Source organism: Ambystoma mexicanum, chromosome 10, assembly GCF_040938575.1.
Source record: "Ambystoma mexicanum isolate Mex_15411 chromosome 10, UKY_AmexF1_1, whole genome shotgun sequence".
In the NCBI taxonomy this organism is placed as follows: Eukaryota; Metazoa; Chordata; class Amphibia; order Caudata; family Ambystomatidae; genus Ambystoma; species Ambystoma mexicanum.
In genome coordinates, this window is record NC_090932.1 from 1303541536 (window position 1) to 1303559621 (window position 18086).

General features: G+C 50.8%; 1 protein-coding gene across 4 annotated transcripts in view; it reads right to left on the reverse strand.

Moving 5' to 3' along the window:
- PES1 (pescadillo ribosomal biogenesis factor 1) overlaps nt 1-18086 on the reverse strand; it is a 297019-nt gene that overhangs the window by 134791 nt on the left and 144142 nt on the right. For all 4 annotated transcript variants that reach the window (XM_069619320.1, XM_069619321.1, XM_069619322.1 and 1 more), the window contains 3 exons: nt 13562-13671; nt 13228-13399; nt 6936-7025 (listed from right to left, as the gene is read on the reverse strand). In XM_069619320.1, coding sequence (XP_069475421.1) covers nt 6936-7025; nt 13228-13399; nt 13562-13671 — 372 coding nt within the window. The remainder of the gene's footprint in view (nt 1-6935; nt 7026-13227; nt 13400-13561; nt 13672-18086) is intronic.

Sequence of the window (18086 nt, forward strand, 5' to 3'; positions counted from 1 at the left end):
GACGCGAGACGTAGAGGATGCAAGCAACTCGACAGTGAGGGGTAAGTTCTCTCAGACTTTGTACAGTACCTTTAAAATGAAAAAAGATGTAGCAGAGGACTCCTGCTCAGCTCTGCAGATCTCCTGTTCTTGGGCCTCAGTCGTGGGGACAAGAGGACGACATTGGGGGACTCCTGCACTGCACAGGGACAGTCAAAACTTGCAACTGGCAAACAGTGGCTGATCAGTGTTTCAGCGCCTCGCGTCGACCGCAAATAGCAACACAGTAGTTCCTGGCTGTCGAGGTGGGCTTTCCTTGCTTCTGGGGTCCCGCACTCTGTTGAGGGGGGGGTTCAGGCTCAGTCAGTCCTGCTTCCTGGTAGTCCTGAGGTGTTCCTCTCCCTGGCTCTACTGTTTCCAGCAGCAACTCTGTGGAAATTCAACCAGCTCCGAGATGGATGTCCAGGTGGCTTACTTTGGAGTTCATTGGTCCCACCAACTCAAGGGGAGACGTCGTCCTTGCATGGGCTTCTCTGTCGATGCAAACTTGGCGTTTCGGCACTGCAGCAGGGCTTTACCAGGCAAACCAACAGTCCAGGAGTTGCAGCCGGGGTCCTCTTCAAGTTCTCCCGTTTCTTCGTCCAGTGGTCGACTCTGCCTTCCAAGCCAAAAGGCTTGCCTTTTATTCAGTTCTCTCCCATTCATTCCAGCCTAGCTGTCAATCACCTAGCAGGGTGGCTGTCCTTGCCGGACAGTCAGCCGGCCAAACACAGAGTGCATTTGGGCCTCCTTGGAGATTAAGCGCAGGGAGTTTTGGGCACCTCCCTCACTTCCTGCCTACCCCAGACACCCTGGAGCCAGAGGCAGGCTTCACTCGTGAAACCCACCAAAAGGCAAAGCGAACAATGGGACCAAATCTGGAGTAAATCTCAAGGACCTTTCCACAAAGAAATGGCGAAAAAAGAAGACCGGGACCATTTTGCAAAAATTGCACCCTTGGGTGCTTTACTGCAGCTGCGAACGCAGCTCGCGGTAAATGCACAACATGCCAGTTTAAACGAAACCACTGCCACCAGCCATTCAGTGAAAAAAGGATTACATAAAAAAAAGTTACATGAGAAGCTAGACAAAGGGGATACTAGGTAACCCCTCCAGCACCCTACTTTAAGATAGTGTGTGCTGGGTCTAGAAAGTTACAAAGTTAAGTAAAGTCAATTTCACTTTACTGCTCTGAGAAACAGTTTATCCCAGAGAAGGTATTTAAACCTTTGGGAAATCTGAAGGACTTCACTGTGCCACTGCACTGAAGGTGCAGTGTGACGCAATGTAAAAAATTATGCCTATGGAGTTTGTCCGGCTCCACAACCAAAAGAAACAGAGTACAAAATCACATTAAAATACATGAGTGGGAAAAAAGGGTCCCACTCGAGGTTAAAAAAAAAAATCAAGTCCTCAAAATCCAGCAAAGTTGCTGGGGGTCTCTAAGGTGGAGGGAATTATCACATTTCTGAGAATTCTCCCCAACAGGTCTGGCACAGGAGTTTGATGGGATCGCACAAATGCCAGTTTGCGCAGATGTGGATACCATGGCTGTCTTGCCCACATAGGAGCAACTAGGATGAGCGTCACTTGTCCCATGTGGATCTTGTTCACCACTTTGTTCATGAGAGGTGTCGGGGGGTGGGGGAGGGGGGTAGAGCGTAAGCAAATATCCCTGACCAGTTCACCCATAGGGCGATCCCTTTGGAGCCTGGCGGGGGAAGCTGGACGCGAAGTCTGGGCATTGTTTGTGTTGGCTGGTAACAAACAAGTCTATCGTAGGGAAACACCTTTGAGAGAAGAGGTGGTCTATGACCTCTGGGTCTAGTTGCCACTCGTGTTCCTCTGGTAGGGGATCTCTGCTCAATGAGTCGGCTAGAGAGTTCAGTTCCCCTGGAACGTGCTGTGATGACAGGAATATTTTCCGTTTGAGTGCCCATTTACAAAATTTGTTGTGCTAGCTTGGACAGATTTTGAGAACGTGTGCCCAGTTGTGTGTGATATAAAACATCACCATAGTGCTGTCGGTGAGGACTTGCATGGACTGGAATGCCTGAAAGGCCTTGAACACTGCCAGTAGTTCCAGCAGATTGATGTGGTTCTGCACCCTAGCATGAGTCCACAGACCCTGTGCTGTGTGATTAAGGTGATGAGCCCCCCCCCCCCCCCAACCCGGCGAGTGACGCGTCTGTCGTCACAATTGCCTGCACCTCTGGATCATGGAAGAGTTTTCCCCTCAACAGATTTTCTCTCGTCTACCAGCGAAGGTATTATACTAGTGTTGGCGAAACAACCACTAGATCATCCCACTGACCGCTTGCCTGAGACCACTGTTTCGCCAACCACTGCTGCATGGGTCGCATGCGTGTGGTACCAGGTATATGCAAGATGCCATCATGCCTAGCAAACTCATAGCTTTGCTTACGCTTATCTGGTGGCCGGCTTAATAATGAGGTATTTGCAGTAACATATTATGGACTCTTTCCTCTGATGTAAAGACTAACCACTCCGAGTATATTACAGCTCCTAGGAACTGTTTGTTGGTGCTCAGTACTAGACTTGATTTTTTCTCGTTTATGGAGAAGCCCAATTGAAAGACGGTTGATCGTTCTTGGAGTGTTTTGCTTGCAAACCTGGGGAGTCTCCCCTGTAATCAGTACCGCCAGTACCTTTATGAATACACCCTTGGTGCGGATGCTATTCCGAAGGGTAGCACTTCCAATTGGAAGTGCTGGTTTGCTATCTTGAACCACAAGCATCTTCGGTGCGCTGGGAACATTGAAATATGAAAATAACCATCTTTCATACCCAATGTTGAATCCATGCCAGACCCCATGCTGGAGAACTGCAAATGTACACCAACTGGGTCTTGTTTGCCCGGACCTGCTGTTTAGCCTGTCGAGAATAAGTCTGCATTAGGTATTACCTGCCTTGAATAGCTGTGTGCTATTCTTCGTGTAAAGAGTTACTGCTTACCTTAGTCTGTGTTCCACTAATCTGAAAAGCAACTGTAATTGTATGTTACACCATAAGGTCTGGTATAACTTATCCTGAAGGTAGTTAGATTTATACTGTTGCAGGAATTTGTGTTCCACTATTCAGAAAAGTATCCTGGTAAAAGGGTTGGTTTACAAATTGATTCCTTAACCGAGTGTCATTGCATGACTGACCGGGTCTACTACCCTTTACTTAAAGTAATCTAAAAGTAAGTGATGGTTTTACTCCCCACGAATCAGTGCGACCTATACTAAATGTGTTTGATAAGGTCCGACTTCCCTAGAAACACTGTACATTTTCTGAACATGGTCTATGCTTTGGTCTGTCTACTTTAAAATATTGTGTTGTTTTGCGTTTATGACTAGGACAAAGTACTTAGTGTTGGGGAGAATTGTCATTTCTGTGCCAATTCCCTTTAACCTTAGAGACTCCCTGCTCTTTTGCTGGACTTAGGCTTGTGAGTGTTACTCCTGAGTGAGTGAGACCTTTTTCTCACTCCCTCATGTATTGTTCCTGACTAGTATTTTTGTGTTTGACTGTTTTATGCAGTCCAACAATCCCCAGAGGCATCTGCTTTTTACATGGGGACACCTTAGGTGCAGTGCCACTAAGCAGTTCCTTGGACTTCTCTTGATGTTTAATTACATTTTCTTGGGTGAACTACAGTTGCCAAGAATAGTAAGATCCCCATCTTCATTACCTTTTTCTTTATGGGACCAGAACACACCACCCTATGTGGAGTGCGGGGGGGAGGGGCTACTTAGTAAATCCCTATCCCACTTCTCATGTCACATTGTTACACTAACCTACTTTAAATGGCTGGTGGCAGTGCGCTAATGTTACTACCAGTGTGCATTTTTACTGCAGGCTGAACCTGCAGTACAGAACCCATGGGTGACCATTTTCCCCAAAGTGGCCCCCTCTAAACCCCCCCCCCCCCAACCCCGTCTTCTGTTTTCGGCATTTTCAGTTTTTTTTTAATTCCTTCTTGGCTATTACTCTGATATTTGAAACAGGTATGAGTCAGTTTGTGCATTTTGCTTTTGGTGGGCTTCAGCCCTGAAGCACACCCAAGGCTCCAGTATGTCTGGAAGGGCAGGAAGTGAGGGAGGGTCCCGAAACTCCCCTGTCCTTTGTCTCTAGGTATGTCTGAGTGAAACCAGTTCTGATTGGCCGGCTGGCTGTCCGGAAAGGACTGGCACCCTGCTGTGTGATGACAGCCTAGGCTGCAAATGAATGGAACTCACATTAAAGGCGAGGTTTTTGGGAGTAGAGGCAGAGTCTACCACTGAAGAGGAACGTCCGAAGCAGAAGATGTGAAGAGACGCCAGCAGCACCCACCTGGACCGCAAAGTGCCCAGTGAAGCCCTGCAGCAGTGCTGACGCTGTTTTTAAAATCGACTGGGAAGACCCGAACAGGACGACTTCCTCCCTTAGGCTGGTGGGACCCACAAGCCTCAAGACAATCTTCCATTTGGCGCAACCCTGACTTGCTGTGCCTCACCACAGCTGCAGAAGCCCAATGCCAGGGGTCCTGCGACCATTGACGAGTGCATCGTCTTACAAGCCCAGGACCGAGGGAGCAAGCCACTTCCAACTTGAGCTTTTGGGTCTTCACTGCTGCTGAGAAAAAGATGTGAAAACACCAAAGTGCTGCTGAAACAAAGGAAATCCATTGCTGGGCAGTCCCTCTCCAGAGTACTGCCACAGGAGCCTGCCAGACATCCTCACTTTCGCCACCACGACCAAGGTCCAGGAACATGGGTCAGCCAAGCTGTAGCACGGAGGAATCCAGCTAAAACATTTTTCTTCGAATCACAGGTACTGTGGAGCTTGGGGTATTCACCTTTTAGCCATAGGCTGTGCTTCCTACCTTGGTAAGTGCTTTTGTTATGCTTTGGAGTTGATACCAACTCACCTGCACTGGCCCAACAGCCTGTGCTCTCTACTAAGTAGCTCACTTGAGTTAGTGATTTCTGTTCAATTAACTAACTTTGTCAAGACTATCTAAGAAGCGCATCAGAGCTATTGACTTTGTCCATTGACTTTGGCTGTTCTGGCACCCTAAAGGCACATTCAGAAACCTTTGGCAGTACTTGTTCCCTCATAGGTTGACACTATTATTGCTGGGATAAAAGTCTAACTGCCTCCCTTTGGAAAATTGTAATTGTTTTACAAACTGTTGAAAGTAGGTTTGAAATCTTAGTCTAACCTTTCCTTCCTTAATAACTCGGTAACTGAATTGGTAACCAAAATAAGTGCAATACTAACCTTTACTGAAGTCACTCTGTGTGCTATAGCCTGTGTTAGCACAAGGAAAGTCTTTACCAACTTTCATTGTCTTTGAAAAACTGAATCCCGACTTTGAATGTTAAAGAGCGCCCAGATAACTCTGGGTTAGGTGAGCTATATAAATAAAATAAACAAACTAGCAGTGAACGATTTTAAAGAATGCTAATTTAAACCTTGTATATATTATAAATAAATATGTATATATAACTTTAAAATGCGTTACACTTGGATACTTGTACAGCTCAACAGCTCACATTACCCCTCTTGTGTAATAGAGGACTATATTAAAAGGTGGGTTACCTAATACCAAGCAGTCTTGTATAGTCCCACACCATTTGGGTTGCACTAATTCTTACCTAACACTTACCAAGACTTAACTTGGCCTAACTGTATTTATAATAAAACTTTATTTTGTATAATACTTCTAGTTGTGATTCTGTTGAATCCTTGATATACTACAAGTTGTGTACTTTCCTACAGCCCCTTCTCCCTCCTAAAATAGGCCTGGCTGCTGTCTACGCCATCATATACTCATGTGATGCAGCCTTACACTAAGAGTAGTGTTTTGTACTGTCTCAGTTGTATGGTTTTGCTAAGCCCTTAGCTGGACTTCAGAAAAACTGTCTTCTCTATACGAACCTCGGAGAAACTATGCTAGCCTGTATTTTGTAAAGTATGGGGTCAAAGATATTCTCTAGGCCATCATGTACAAGAGAGTGTAAATAAGTAACTACAGATTGCCTGCCCCCCCCCCCAACCCCCTCCAACATCCCACTCCACCTACTGTACTCCTGGTGTGGTTGTCTCGGCAGGATCCTGCATCCGATTCGGCTCAATGTCATTCTATGCGATTAGTGTGCGATGGTGTTGCTGGTTCCCCCCCACACCCCCCACCCCTCTGCTACAAATCTTTCTGCCAACCAACTGCTTCGGGAGAGGAAGCGAGGTCAACGGGAAAGGAAAGGGAGTCTATCGTAAAACCACTTGATTTCTACGGAATCACACACCTGCGGTAAAGGGTGGATTGGGGAATTGGCTTCTATGGGGGCTATGGGTTGAAAACCCCCTCCTGAAATTTGCTATTTCTGCATTGAAATGCCATACAAAATTCAGCAAGGAAAAGAATCTTATTGGTGTGCGGCCTTCGAAATACCACATTTGAACACCATTATGTATCACAGCAAAATGTTGTCAAACGGCTACATTCTCTTACTTGGATAGTGCTTACAGTGTTGGAAGTTTCTGATTTACACTAGCTTAATGCATACACTGCACTGCATGATCGATCATATGCCTGCAACCCATCTTTTCATATTCCTTGCAAGCCATCAAAAAACGGGTCTTAAAGATAAACAAACTGTACACTTCAAACATTGAATGGCAGGTAAAGACCTGAAGACCAATAACAGTTTCTTCCCTGCTTGGCTCACTGCAGGTGACAGTCGCAGATATTTAGTATAGTGACATGGAGAGCAATAGGGAACAGTCAGTGTAACCCTTATATTTGGAATGGGAGGGTGGGGGAAATATAATCTCTATTTATATTCTGTTTGGGGCACACGTGAGTTAGGAGCATACAAGCACAGAAATGGGGATGGTAATGGAAATAAAGCCTCCAAAAATCTTACGTTGTGTGCAAAGGCATAAGGCGTGATCCAGGTAACCAGTTGTCCCAGCACCTCGGCCTGGTAGTAAATGCCTTTGATGGACAGGAATACCTATGGACACAAAATAAATGGTTAGACTGGACTACCCCTGCCAAACAATCAATTGTCAGTGAAGGAACAAGTTACTTACCTGTAACTGTTGTTCTCCAGCATGGGTCTGGCATGGATTCACATGCTCATGAATATTCCCCGTCGTCAGGCTGGGAATCCTCGGTAAAGAAAAAACCAGTATCAGTTTCGTTTCTGATCTGTCTTTCGTAGTAATAACCAATCACTGGTCTCTGCGTCATACTGACCACAGCCAATGACTGCCCTCTACCTAAGCACCGCCTCTGGCAGCCATCTTCAGATTTGGAAGCACGTGAAGTGGCAGTATGACCAAGTGAAGAGCCGCAGAGGGGTAGGCGGGAGGGTTCGCATGTGAATCCATGCCAGACCCATGCTGGAGAACAACAGTTACAGGTAAGTAACTTGTTCCTTCTCCAGCATGGGGTCTGGCATGGATTCACATGCTCATGAATAAAGAATACATAGCAGTACACACATGCACAACCACGGGAGGTGGCAAAGGCTCAACATTAAGCATCACATCAACTCAACATTAAGCATCTTACCTCCTCACCAGGCTCACCTCAGGCGAACAGGTTGCGCAGCACTGCTTGGCCGACCCTGGACTCCTCCCTGGAATCCCGGTCGACGCAGTAGAATTTCGTGAAGGTGTGCGTCGACCTCCACGTAGCAGCCCTGCATATGTCCAGCAGGGGCACACCAGATAGGAACGCCGTGGTAGCTGCGATCGCTCTGGTGGAATGGGCTCTCGGACGGCCAGGCAGCGGTCGGTTTGCCAACCGGTGACAGTACATGATACAGCCGGAGAGCCATCTGGAGATGGAAGCCTTCGAGAGAGCCTTCCCCTGATTGACAGGTCCAAAGTTCACAAAGAGTTGTGACGTCTTCCGAAAACCTTTCGTGCGGTCCACGTAGAACTTCAGCGCTCTAGCTACATCCAGCGAGTGCAAAGTCCTCTCAGCCGGCGACGAAGGCGACGGGAAGAACACAGGTAACACCAAGGGTTCGTTGAGATGAAAGTCCGACGGTACCTTGGGCATGAAGGAGGGGTGCGTCCTGAGCACTACCCTCGTGTCGTGGAAAGTCAAGTACGGGGCCTTGCAGGAAAGGGCCTGGATCTCTCCCACTCGTCGTGCGGAGGTGATGGCCACGAGAAAAGCTGTTTTCCACGATAGAAACTTCAACGGGGCCGAGTGCAGAGGCTCGAACGGAGGTCCCATGAGTTTGGTCAGTACCACGTTGAGCTCCCACGCCGGGGCCGGAGCCTTCACCGGCGGGAACGATCTGAACAGTCCCTTAATGAACTCTTTCACCAGACGATGAGACCACAAGGACGTCCGGCCCGTGGTTCTGGTGTATCGGGAGATCGCAGCAAGATGAATCTTGATGGACGCGTGTGCCAGACCAGCTTTGGCCAGCGTCAGCAGGTACGGCAGCACTTGGGGAGCCGTAATCCGTAGAGGGTTAATCTTCTGTGCGTGGCACCAGACAGAGAACCTCTTCCATTTGTGTCCGTAGCATTTAAGAGTCGAGGACGCCCTGGCCTTTGCAAGAACCTCTCTGCAGTCGGCCGGTATGTCGTATCCTCCAAACTCTAGCGCTGCAGGAGCCAGGCCTGCAAGTTCAGCGACTTCGGGTCGTGGTGGAGGATGGCGCCTCCTTCCCTGGAGAGTAGATCCGCGTCCGCCGGCAGCTTGATTGGCGGGGACGCCGACAAGTCCAGAAGGTCCGGGAACCATATCTGCCTCGGCCACGCAGGTGCGACGAGGATCATCCTGCACCGTGACCTCTTGAGCTGGTTGACGAGCCGGATTAGCAGAGGCAAGGGAGGGAACGCGTAGAGGAACAGGCCCTCCCAGGGGAACGAGAAAGCATCGCCCATGCTCCTCGTCTGGGGAAACCTGCTGGCGAACCTCCGGCACTTGGTGTTCGTCGCCGTCGCGAACAGGTCGATCTGGGGTGTGCCCCACCGTCGGAAGAGGCGATCCACCAGATCCTGCCGTAGTTCCCACTCGTGGCACGAGCGCAGCTCCCTGCTGAGTGAGTCGGCGATGGTGTTTTTTATCCCTGCCAGATGAAACGGCACCAGAAGAATCCCTTGGGCGACGGCCCAATGCCACAGGTCCTGCGCCTCCTTGGACAGCGCTGGGGACCTGGTTCCGCCCTGTTTCCTGATGTAAAACATGGTGGTGGTGTTGTCGGTGAAGATCCTCACCACCTTGCCCTTGAGGGACGGAAGGAAGGACCTGAGGGCCCAAAACACTGCACGGAGCTCCAGGACGTTGATATGCAGGGACTTCTCCGTCGGGAGCCAGAGTCCCCTTGCGTGCAGATTTTCGGTGCGCTCCCCACCCTTCTAGGGAGGCATCCGTGGTCACAGTCACCTGGTGGGCTGGGGTCTGGAAGTCCATGCCCGCCGTCAGATGCGCGCGGGTGCCCCACCACCGTATCGCTCGTCGGAAACTCTCGTCGCGTCTTGGCGCGGATGAGCCAGTCGTCCAGGTAGGGGTAGACGTGAATCCCCTCGCGGCGCAGCTGCGCCGCCACCGGTGCGAGGCACTTGGTGAAAACCCTGGGTGCCGACCGCAGTCCGAAGGGAAGGGCTTTGAACTGGTAATGACGCCCTTGGACCACGAATCTGAGGAATTTTCGGTGCCCCTTTAGGATGGGAATGTGGAAGTAGGCATCCTCCAAATCCAACGACGATAGGAAGTCTCCTTCCTCCAGCTGACCCAGGACGTGCTGGAGGGTGACCATCCGGAACTTCTGCGCCTTGATGAACTTGTTCAGGCGTCGCAGGTCCAGGATGGGGCGCCATCCTCCCGTCTTCTTCTTCACGAGGAAGTAACGCGAGTAGACTCCGGAGCCCCGAAGCCTCTTTGGGACGAGTTCGATGGCGCCCTTTCTGAGCATCGCCTTTACCTCCAGGAGAAGTTGAGGGACGTGAAGTTCTTTCCTGGCCACGGGGGGGACGCGCGGGCACCTTCTTTGAAACTCGAGCGCGTGGCCCCGGGCCAGGGCGTCCAGCACCCAACGGTCGGTGGAGATGGACTCCCACACGCTGACGAAGCCCGCCAGCCGGCCTCCCACCGGGGTGCTTCGGTGGGGGCCCGACCCCACGGCCGGTTCAATCCTGCTTGGACGCGGCCTTGCCGCCTTGGCCTCCTTGGCGACGACGGCGGGGGCCGCCAGACTTGCCTCGTCCTCTGTAGGCCTCTTGCGACGACGAGCGGGCCGCTTGACGGTAGGAAGCGAAACCGCCGCCGGAACCTTTGGAGGCGCCCTTGCCTCCGCCGCTCCGAAAGGGCGTCCGCCGTTGCTGCAGTACTCCAAGGGCCCGGGCCGTCTCAGTATCCGCCTTGATGGCCTGAAGGGAATCGTCCACTGTCTTCCCAAACAGGTTGTTCCCGTCGAAGGGCATGTCCAGGACCCTGGTCTGGACGTCCTGCCGAAAGTCCGTAGCCTTGAGCCATCCGCGACGTCGAAGGCAAACGCCGTTGCCCATCTGGCGGAACCCAGTGTCGGCGATGTCCGTCGCCACGGTGATGGCGTGGTCCGAGGCCACCTCACCTTCCTGCAGGATCTCAAGGGCCTCCGCCCTCTTGTCGTCCGGCAGAAAATCCAGCAGGGGAGCTATCTTGTACCAGAGTTCCCTGTCGTAGCGGGCCACGATAGCCAAGGCGTTGGCCGCTTTAATCGTCGTCGCCGCCGACGAGATGACTCTGCGTCCCATGGCATCCAATTTCTTTCCCTCGCCGTCCGGCGGGGAAGTCGACGTGGAGGCCGCACCCCCCCCCGCTTTCTTCCTGGCTGCCGCGGAGACGACGGAGTCCGGGGTAGGCTGCGCCCGGAGGCATAGGGGGGCCGAGTCCGGGACCCGGTACTTTTTCTCGTACCGGTCTCTTTTCGCTGGCGTCGTGGAAGGGTTCTTGAGGAGGGAAAGGCCCTCATCCCAAATGTCGTCCAACAGAGGCACTGCGAGGACCGTCTTCCTCTTGGTCTCGCGCCGTTGGTAAAGGAAGCCTTCCTTTTTCTTCTCCTCAGGGCAGAGTTGGAAAAGCTCGGATGCCCTGGCGATCATTGAGTGGAACGATCCAATCTCGTCGGGCGGAGAAGCCCTGGGGGGAGGCGACGACGGAAAATCCTCGTCGTATGCCTCGTCGTCCGTACCCGTCGCTGCCGTGTCAGTCCCCGTATCATCCCCTCGGGTGGACGGGGAGGAGGGCTGGACGGGGCGCGACGGTTGAAAAGGAGGCGGTGGATGGATCCTTCTTTTCTTGGTAGGGGGAACACCAGAAGGTCCCGGTTCTGGATCCCCCGACGGGAGAGGTTCCTCCGTCGGTAACGGTAGTCTCGTCCTTATCTCGGAGCATAAGGACTGTATAGCCAACAAAATGGCCGCTGAGTTGTCTTGCGGCGCTGGCAGAGGGGAATCCGACGGGCGAGCAGGGGCCCCGTCGGTATCCTCGACGATGTCGTCGTCGTCACCTGCGTCGGGGCCCATTCCGACGGGCTGGTCTTGTTCCACGCCTAGGCCGTGGCTTAAGACCTCGATCAGTTCCTCTTCTGAGGTTGAGGCCGAATCTACGACGACGCCCTGCCCCCCCTTCTTCCCCACGGAGGGTTTCACGGGGGTCCTATCGATGGGCACGAAAGAAGACTCCCTCCGAGGAGGCAGGGAGATTCTGGGCCCCGAGGCCGCCACCACTGGTGCAGCCTCCACAGGCTGGGCCAGGGCCGCCGCGACCGTTTCGATAGAGGGCTTGGTCGAATGGATCAAGGCCTTCACCACCTTAGGTGCGCTCACCGCCTTATCCTTGAGGGAGGGGGCACTGCCACGCTCCTCCTCTGCCTTAGAGCTCGACTGGGGTCTCTCCAGGAGCTTCGCCGGGTGCTCGGCCTTCCTCTTACCCGACCCAGAGCGTTGGCTCGTGGTTGATGGTGCCGGGGAGGGTGCGCCCTGCCTGGCGCCCGTAGAGCCCGACCGTTCGGCGCTCCCGGTGCCAGCGGACTCGCGGTGCTTGGCCTTATGTTGGGCCCCCGTCGCCGGGGCGCCCTCAAAGGTCTTAGAAGACCGCTCAGATTTCTTCTTCTTCTCGCCAGACGGGCTCTTACCCTCCAGCCAGCTGGCGAGACGTTGATGGCGGTCCTTCATGGTCCGTTCCGACATGTTGCCGCAAAACGCACAGTCCTTCTCCACGTGCGTCTTGTCCCCATGAAGGCAGTAAAGGCAGAAAGAGTGTTCGTCCTCCTTGAAGACGTTCTGCAGCTGGCATCCAGGGCAGGCCCTGAACAGCTTTCCGGGCGTCGAGCTTCCCTTCTCCTGGGCCATCTCCGAGACCGGGCCTGAGAAGCTTCTGGAGTCCTCCGAAGTGTAGCTCGACGAAATCTTCACCCTTGAGGGGCACAGATGAATCCGACACGGGTCCCCGTTGATCGGATGTAGGATCGGTGGAGCTTGAGGCTCTTTTGACCGAAAGAATCGAAGTTTTTGTGAAAAAGCGCGAAAAAATAGCACTAACGCTCGAGAGCAATAGCACGAGGATCCCAACACATGAACGTGCGGTAAAAATCTGAAGATGGCTGCCAGAGGCGGTGCTTAGGTAGAGGGCAGTCATTGGCTGTGGTCAGTATGACGCAGAGACCAGTGATTGGTTATTACTACGAAAGACAGATCAGAAACGAAACTGATACTGGTTTTTTCTTTACCGAGGATTCCCAGCCTGACGACGGGGAATATTCATGAGCATGTGAATCCATGCCAGACCCCATGCTGGAGAACTGTGACAACCATCACAGATGCTGAGCTCCAACAGACACCCCAGAAGAGCAAAAGCAGAGATTGCAAGTTTTTCTTCAATAGAGAAGGTGGGAAGTGGGGCATTAAAAATGAACCTATATAGCAGCTTTCAGTAGCTCACGTTTGGTTAAACAAAATATCATAATTTGGTTTCGATAAGGGGAAGAAGATCAAAGTCTCTCAGGGAGAACAACGATCACTGGGAGAACACAAAGATCCAAGACAGGCAGAGCTCAGCCCAGGCAGTGACTATTTCACCTTTGCTCCAATACCTTGTGCTGACTACAAAAATCAGTCAACATGGCGACAGCACATCAACCTGCTATTACCAGAACATTAAACTCTCAAGGCAAATTAACAGTTTATTCCTGTAGCAGTTCTTACTTTGCGTAGTGAGCGAGAAACAATGACATAATTCATGAACTCGACAGTGAGGCGGCGACACAGCTGGATGGTCTGAACATGGCACTTCCCAGTACGAGGAAATGTGGAGAAGAGGAAAGCCATCGAAAGGGCATCATCCATGTCTCGCAGAGCATCGATGAAGGTTGGATACCTGGGATAGGAAACACAAACAGCACAAAACAATGAGAAAAACCGTGTCAGAGAAAGTGGGGTGGGAAGACCCAAACGAGGAAATGGAGAACGAGTGTAAACATTGATGGTACAGTGAAGGCTCTTGGAGGAAGAGAGATTTCCTGATCCTGAAGTCACTCACCTCTCTTTGATGATGTGGTCCAGTTTATACCCAGGTTTATTTTCTTTAATTCTGTCCACAGCATTCCACTGTGCCTTCCCATATGCTTTCCGGAGCTTCCTGACAAAGACCTGTCCAGAAAGGGAAAGGCTGACCAGTTAGAAAGAGAATTAACAGATGGTCATGGTTGAGATGCAGGAAGATGGGAGCAAAAGGCACCACTAGCACAAGATGAGTGGCAATAATAAAAACATCACCAAGAAATAAGATACTTTTTGTGATACTGTATGTTGGGGACAGTTTTTTCTGAGGTCCAACTAAGGGCTTCATAAAACCATACTGAGGCAGTACGTAAATCCACTCTTAGTATAAGGTTGTAACACCCAAGAACATTTGCTAGCATAGACAGAGCAGCCAGGCTCATTTTAGGGGGGAGAGAGGGTTGTAGCTTGGTACAAAGAAACTGTAGCACACATATGGTCCAAAGTAACACAAACACTATATATTGTAAAAATTACATGCATTACTCACCGTAATAGCATTTCTGATGATTGTATCTGCTTAGATTCACATGCTGTGGTAACCGATGAGTATTGTATCTCGTCTTTCGGGGACCGAAAGGAGACGTCGGCATAGGCGTGTCTGTAACACTACCCCTACCGTGACGTGTAGTGTACCCAAAATCCCTCACGCGCCAAGGTCGCTCCGATTGTATTTTTTCTGCCATGAGGGAGCCCAAGGCTATTGTGAGTACATAAAGAGAGAAAGTAGTAAGACGTCTATGTTCCTTCTACCCGAGTGGGAGGTAGGGTGGGCTCATGTGAATCTAAGCGGATACAATCATTGGAAATTATATTACGGTGAGTAATGGATGTGTTCTGATGCTTGTTAATCTGCTTAGAATCACATGCTGTGCATAGACTAGCGAGCAGTACCGGGAGTTGGAGGTGAGTTATGAGAAGGAACAGTAGTGAAAAGATGTCTTAATATCGATATATGGCATGGCATTATAAACACGCCTATAGACAAGTGTTTCAAGGCGCAATGAGGCAAGGGAGGGGAACAAAAGGGAGGACGGACAACGATCCTACAAGGCCAGGTGTCATTCAGATTGCACAAGTGCGTGGGAAGGGGCGGGGGCAGGCAAGTACATGGGAAAAGATAACAATAAATAAGTAAACGCCAGCATGTTTGTCCCATGCTTGTCCCACCTGAGAATCGGATCTAGAATGAGTGTCTAGGCAATAGTGTTTGGTAAAGATGTGTACAGAACTCCAGGTTGCCGCTTTGCAAATGGACTCAAGGGGAACATTTGCAATGAATGCTTTGAAAGCCTCAGTGCCCCGGACTAGTGTGCGCTCTAGGCTTGAAGAGCTTTTCTCTCTTAGCAAGAGCATAACAGTGTGATGCATTTGACAATCCACCTTGAGATAGTAGATTTAGAGACAGGATACCCTTCGCTACCAGCTGCCACAAAACAAAAAACTGGTTTGTCTTCCTCAGTGGTTTCGTTCTTTCCAGGTAAAACATGACTGCCCTGCGCACATCTAGTTTGTGTAGGCTTATTTCGGCCATGCTAGTGGGATTCTAGAAGAAAGTGGGTAGTTCGATTGATTGGTTCACATGGAACTTCGAGATGAATTTAGGCGCAAATCTGGGAGGAGTGCACAGAACCACCTTATCCCTGTGGACTGTAACAAAAGGGTCTAGAACAGAAAGGGCCTGTAGTTCGCTAACCCTTCTAATAGAAGGGATAGCCACTAGGAAGGCCGTCTTGTAAGTAAGGTCTTTTAGACTTGCTTTATGCATTGTTTCAAAAGGAGATCCCATCCAGGAGCTGGGTTAGAAATGTGGGGGTGAATTCTCGTAACCCATTCCATAACAGGTATTTTCCACCACAACACTTTCTGTTGTGACGTAGTGTAGGCCAATAGAGCAGCTAAAAGGTCTTTTAAGGAATTAAAAGCCAAACCCGAGTCTAACAAATGAGTTAGGTACAAAACAAAGTGGGTAGGCGAGCAGTCAATGGGATCAACGCCCTTGGTTTTACACCAGATGACAAAGCGTTTCCACTTACTGGAATAGCAATAACGAGTGTTAGGTTTTCTAGCCTCCCTGAGTATGTCGTGCATCCCTGAGGGAGTTGAAGGTGTCCAAACTCTATGACCTCAGGAGCCAGGCCGCTAAATTCAGAGTTTGCAGGCATGGGTGTAGTGTCTCTCCTCTGTCCCGTGACAACATGTTGTACGGGCAGGATAGTTTCACAGAGGGGGAGAGGGACATTTCTATTAGATGAGCGAACCAAGGTTGGCGTGCCCACATGGGGGGCCACCAAAATCATGGTAACTGGTTCCTGGTGCATCTTGTGCACTATCTTGTTGAGTAGGGGGATTCGGGAGGAGGGAAAGCGTAGACAAATTTCCCTAACCATGTTATCCAGAGTCTGTTCCCCTTGGAGCAGTTACGGGGGTACCTGGAGGTGTATTCTTGGCATTGGGCATTCTCCTGAGTTGCTAACAGGTAGATCTGGGGGAAGCCACATTCTGCGAAGACGTAGGCGACGATGTCTTAGTGCAGATGCCATTCGTATTCTACAGGCTGTGGGAAATCTATGCTGAGCATGTCCGCTAGAAAATTGAGTTCTCCTGGAACATGTTGTGACAGTAGGAACATCTTGTGTTTGAGAGCCCACATCCAAATGTTTTGGGACAGCTTGGATAGCCGTGGAGAGTGTGTGCCCGCCTGTTTGTTTAGGTAATAAATGGCTGTGGTACTGTCTGTCAGGACCAGGACAGTCTTCCCCTGTAGCTGTGTCTGAAAGGCCTTCAGTGCTTTGAATACCGCTAGCATCTCCAACAGATTTATATGGTTAGAAGCTACTTGTGGGGCCCACACTCCATGCGCTGTCTGCTGAAGCAGGTGGGCCCCCCCCCACCACGTGAGAGATGAGTCTGTCGTTAGAGTGGCTTCCACTGCAGGGGTGGTGAAGGTCTTCCCCTTCAAGAGGTTTTCCCTCAAACCCTCACTGCAGAGCGAGAACAAGGACTGGGGAGACAACTACTAGATCTTCCCATTGTCCGTTGGCCTGACACCACTGGCTGTTGAGCCACTCTTGCATGGGACGCACAGCCGCACGTGGGGAACTAAGTAAATGCATGACGCAATCATACCTAGTAAGCGCATGGCCTTGCGTATCGTCACTTCCAAACTGGCTACATATTGAGGGATCTGAGAAAGCATGTTCTGAACCCTCTTGTTGGAGGGGAAGACAAGGCTGTCCTTGGTCCGAATCAGAGCCCCTAAAAATTGCTTGATTTGACTGGGGTCTAAGCTGGATTTCTTCTCGTTGATGGAGAATACCAGACTGAACAGGTGGTCTATTGTTTTCCAAGTATTCACTAGGCACGTTTCGTAAGAGTCCCCTGTTATGAGCCAGTCGTCGAGGTAAGGGTAAACAGGGACAGATAGTCTGCGCAGGTGTGTTGCTGCTACTGCCAGGACCAAACACCCTTGGCGGCGAGGCAATGCCGAAGGGGAGTACTTTGAATTGCTAGTGCCTGTCCTCCATCATGAATCTTAGTTATTTTCTGTACACTGGCAACATTGAAATTTCATGTCCAATGTTGCCATGTAACACCCCCCCCCCACGTTTACAAGGAAGTACACTGAATAAATACCCTTGTTTAGCTGAAGAATAGGGACGGCTTCTATGGCGTCCTTTCCAAGAAGTGCCTCTACTTCTTTAATTAGGGTTTGCAGATGGTCTGGCGTTGTGCTATGAACGGTCTGAATTGTGATGGGTTGGGCGAATTCCACACAGTACCCGTGTGTAACTGTTTTTAGAACCCACTGGTTTGATGTAATCCCATCCCATGCCGAAAGGAAACATGTTGAGCACCCCCCGACCGGGGTGACATGGGAGGGGACCTGGATCTGTAGATCATTTCTGACCAGAGGCTGTGGGCTCCCCTGGAATTGGGGCCTCTGCCTTTCCCGCACCGCTGACCCCTAGGTGGATAGTTGGCGGGGGTGCTGGCTGCTTGTCCCGAGTTCCAGGTGTTTCCCGTATTGTACATGTTTTGTGCGGAACGGGATTGGCCTCGAAAGGACTGGCGGGAACCGCTTCCCCTCTGAGGGGAGAGTTTTTGTGTAATTTGCTACAGGGACGAGTCTCTTGTACTCTTTTTTGGCAGTCTCTAGAGCATCGTCGACTGCTTTACCAGAGAGATTCGACTCCTCGATAGGTTTATTAATAAGAGATGCTTGGGTCTCCGGCTCGAAGCCCAAGTTTCGGAGCCAAGAGTGCCGTTTGAGCAGGGTGCCCTGAGCTAGGGATCTTCCTGCCATCTCTGCAGTATCCACAGTGTTTTTAGTACATTTTGTTTGACCTGCCTGCCTTCAGCCACGAAGGAAAGTAATTTGGTTCTTGTGGGTTCAGGCACCTCCTGGAGACCTCCTTGTATAAAGGTTCCACTGTGCATCGGTATAACTGGCAAGCAATGTAGTGTTTGCTATGCGCATGGTAAAAGCAGCTGCTGTGGTAATT